General features: G+C 46.8%; 1 protein-coding gene across 1 annotated transcript in view; it reads left to right on the forward strand.

The window, feature by feature from the left end:
- LOC307243882 (protocadherin 8) overlaps positions 1 to 3,304 on the forward strand; it is a gene marked incomplete at both ends in the record, with an annotated part of 3,663 nt that extends 359 nt beyond the window's left edge. The window contains 4 exons of the mRNA XM_080018852.1: positions 1 to 1,993; positions 2,137 to 2,207; positions 2,444 to 2,577; positions 2,952 to 3,304. The exon at positions 1 to 1,993 is cut by the window's left edge and continues 359 nt beyond it. Of these exons, the coding sequence (XP_079874978.1) occupies positions 1 to 1,993; positions 2,137 to 2,207; positions 2,444 to 2,577; positions 2,952 to 3,304 (2,551 nt within the window). The remainder of the gene's footprint in view (positions 1,994 to 2,136; positions 2,208 to 2,443; positions 2,578 to 2,951) is intronic.
- Between the last annotated feature and the right edge of the window lie 445 nt (positions 3,305 to 3,749).

Raw genomic sequence — 3,749 nt, forward strand, 5'->3', positions numbered from 1 at the left:
GAAGGACATCAACGACCATTCCCCTGTGTTTCTCCGCAACGAGACCCAGCTGGAGATCCTGGAGAACGTCCCTCTGCAATCCCGGTTTCCTCTGGACGTCGCTCTGGACCTGGACGTGGGTGAGAACTACATCCAGAGCTACAACATGTCCCCCTGCAGCCACTTCACTGTGGAGGTGAGCACCAGAGATGATGGTTTTAAGTTTGCTGAGCTTGTGCTGATGGAGGAGCTGGACAGAGAGGTGGAAGACTCCTACACCATCCAAGTCACTGCGATGGACGGTGGGCTCCCTCCTAAATCTGGCTCCATGAATGTGAATATCAAAGTTTTGGACTTCAACGACAACAGTCCGACGTTTGAACACAACCTGATTAAAGTTGAGCTTCTTGAGGACGCTCCAGTTGGCCACCGTGTCCTCAAAGTGCACGCCTTTGACCCAGATGATGATGTCAACGGAGAGGTGACGTATTCCTTGGTCGACGGGCCCACACGCCTTTTCAGTGTCGACCCTTATACCGGTGACATCACTCTCCGAGCTCTGGTTGATTTTGAGAAGAAGAGATCATATGAGTTAAACATCAAGGCTTCTGACTTGGGCACCAACTCGGTGCCATCCACCTGCAAGGTTGTGGTCGATATTGTGGACGTGAACGATAATGCGCCTGAAATCACCGTCAAACCCATGACCTCCGGCAGCGACGGGGTAGCCTACATCACAGAGGCTGCGGCCGCGGAAAGTTTTGTCGCTCTGATCAGCACCTCGGACAGGGACTCTGGCTCAAACGGCTATGTGCGCAGCAGCCTGTACGGACACGACCACTTCAAACTCCAGCAGGCCTACGGCGACACCTTCATGATCATCACCACCACCACCCTGGACAGAGAGAAGATCCCGGAGTACAACCTGACCGTGATGGCAGAGGATCTTGGAAGTCCGCCATTCAAAACCGTGAGACACTATACCATCCGTGTGACTGATGAAAATGACAACCCCCCTCTGTTCAGTAAGCCCATATATGATGTTTCTGTCCTGGAGAATAATATCCCAGGGTCATATGTGACTACCGTCGTTGCCCGTGACCCCGATATGGGAAAGAATGCAAAGGTTTCCTACAAACTTCTAGACTCAGAGGTCCTGGACGGCGCCCCCATTTCCACCTACGTATCCATAGATCCCCTGTCGGGCTCGCTCTACACGCTGAGATCTTTCGATTATGAGACACTTCAGCAGATTGAGCTGAGCATCGAGGCCGAAGACAAAGGTTCCCCTCCGCTGTCAAGCACATCCACCATAAGGATCAGAATTGTGGACCAAAACGACAACTACCCCTATTTCACTTTCCCCGTCCTTCAAAACAACTCAGCTGACGTCCCTCTGCCTTACAACGCTCCAGCGGGCTTCCTCGCCCTCCGGGTCAAGGCGGAAGACGAAGACGAGGGGTCGAACGGCGAGCTCTCCTTCCGAATTGTGCAAGGTGACCCGAACCTGTTTGCGTTGAACAAAGACACCGGAGAGATGGCTCTGAGACGATGGCTGGCGGCCGAGATCGGAGACGTGTTGGAAATGAAAATCGGCGTCAGCGACAAAGGCAGGTCCCCTCTGTCGACGAGTGCCGTGATTAAGTTTGTTGTCTCAGACACGCAGCCCTCAGAAGACCAAGTTGTCATTGCGGTACGGGCGAGTGAAGAAGACAGTTCCATCTTGGACGGCTCACAAATAGTCATCATTATGCTCAGCGGGGGCTGTGGTCTGCTGCTAATTGCAATAGTGATTGTCATTGTCACGTGCAAGCTGAACCAAGGGCGGAGAAACCACAACAACTCGAAGAGAGACGTGTCCCGCGCCCTGTTTGACAGCAGGGCCATCCCCATACTCGGCTCGGCAGAAGCAAACATATACCGCGGACAGCGAGGTTTCTTCCATGAAAGGACCGCTTCCTCCCTGGAAGATCCCTGCCTGTATGACGAGAGGAGCGGGGACTCTGAGACAAAGGTGAGTCAACCGACTGCAGGATTCTCTTTTTTTATTTATAATTTTTTGTTTTTTTACGCATAAGATGTTTTCAAGTGCCGCCTTGATCTTGCTGCCAGAAATATAAACTAAGCCCCCTGCTGTCATTTTGTTTGTTCTCTTAGATGTTCCTGCCCTCCAAGCATTTCCAACCAACATCTGTGTGGCAAGGTGACAAATACTGCTTGCAAGCGAGGTGAGATCACTATTTACGAGAAAAGGCTGAGCTTTAATCACAGTCAACAATCACGTCTGTACGCCGCGTAATTAAAATGCACCGGGCATGTGTGTGTGTAATTATGGCTGTTCTGTGGAGTGGGTGTGGACGGATAGCGGCAGACAGGCCTCACCGTGAAAAAAAAAAAGAGACATCAATACTCAGGCTCCACAGTGGTGCAGTGGTGGAATAATATCTGTTGATTGTATTTGCAGCGGCATTGGGAACACTGACCAGTTTAGCGTAAAGGACAGCGGCAAAGGGGACAGCGACTTCAACGACAGCGACTCCGACACCAGCGGCGATGGAGGGAAAAAGATCTTCAGCACCTTCCAGCCTGTGCCAAAGAGTGAGTACTGGAATTGAAATGGAATTTAATATTTAACATGACCGTCACATAAACAATCAATGTAGTTATTATATTTTCACTTCAAGCATAACATAAGAAACGTATTCATATTTGATATTACATTTACATTGCATTACATCATTTAACTTATAAATAAAGGCATTTGCCAATTTGGCAATACTCTACATATAGGACCGTATATCTGTGTAATTTCCTCAAAACAATTATATATAAAACAATTATTTTAATATATAATTATATATTGTCGATTCATAATTGATTTAATACATTAAAGCAATTTCTCAGTTTTCAATGAAATTGATCAAAATGTCCCATTGAGATTGTTAATGGAATTATTTTTTATTCTATTTCAGGTTCAAGCAAGGCTGCCAAAGACCAGTGTGGGGATTGGCGCGGTACTTACTGTGTCATACCCCCGCAGAGCTACAGGCCCACCGGAGACAGTGGGTACACCATCGGCTTCTCCCCGGCACCGGTCTTCAACAGCCCACACGCCTTCCCCCCGTCCTGGAAAGACTCCGGCTACGGAACCAATCTTCCTAAGTCCAGGAACGCCATCGTGCAAAACCTTTCCAGGACTCGGACCCTTCCTCCCTACTTCGCTCATCAGCAGCGAGAGGCGGATGTAGAAGGAGGTCAAATTCAAAAGCAGAGTCCAAATGCTGTAACTATGGCGTCTACATTAGAGGTTGCAACCATTTTCTAAAACATTGCGATAGTAGTGTTGGACTTATCGTATTGCTTAAACACAAGTCTTATTTGTATAAATTGTCATTTCTTGTCACTAATTCTGCAAGTGTTCTTTGCCGGAACAATTTGTATATATGTCTTATTTATTTATTGTAATTTTAGTTGGAGTATGTTATGGTACACAAGATTATTTTGTTATCAAACCAATGGAGGATACGTTGCCATTCATTGCATTTATTAATTTTTCTTATTAAAGATCTCCTGTGCATGAAAAACCATTGTAATACACTCTGTTTTAATGTGACAAAATAAAGTCTCAAACATTCCTTGCTAAATCCATTTCTTATGAATAAGAGTTGCGTCATTATTTCCAAAAAAAGGGAAAAGAACATCAATCGTGTTATTTGATGTCTCAGTAAGAGAGAATGTAGACTAGACTTGCATCTCAATGAAGTCAATCA

This window comes from Zeus faber (assembly GCF_960531495.2).
Source record: "Zeus faber genome assembly, chromosome: 18".
Classification (NCBI taxonomy): Eukaryota; Metazoa; Chordata; class Actinopteri; order Zeiformes; family Zeidae; genus Zeus; species Zeus faber.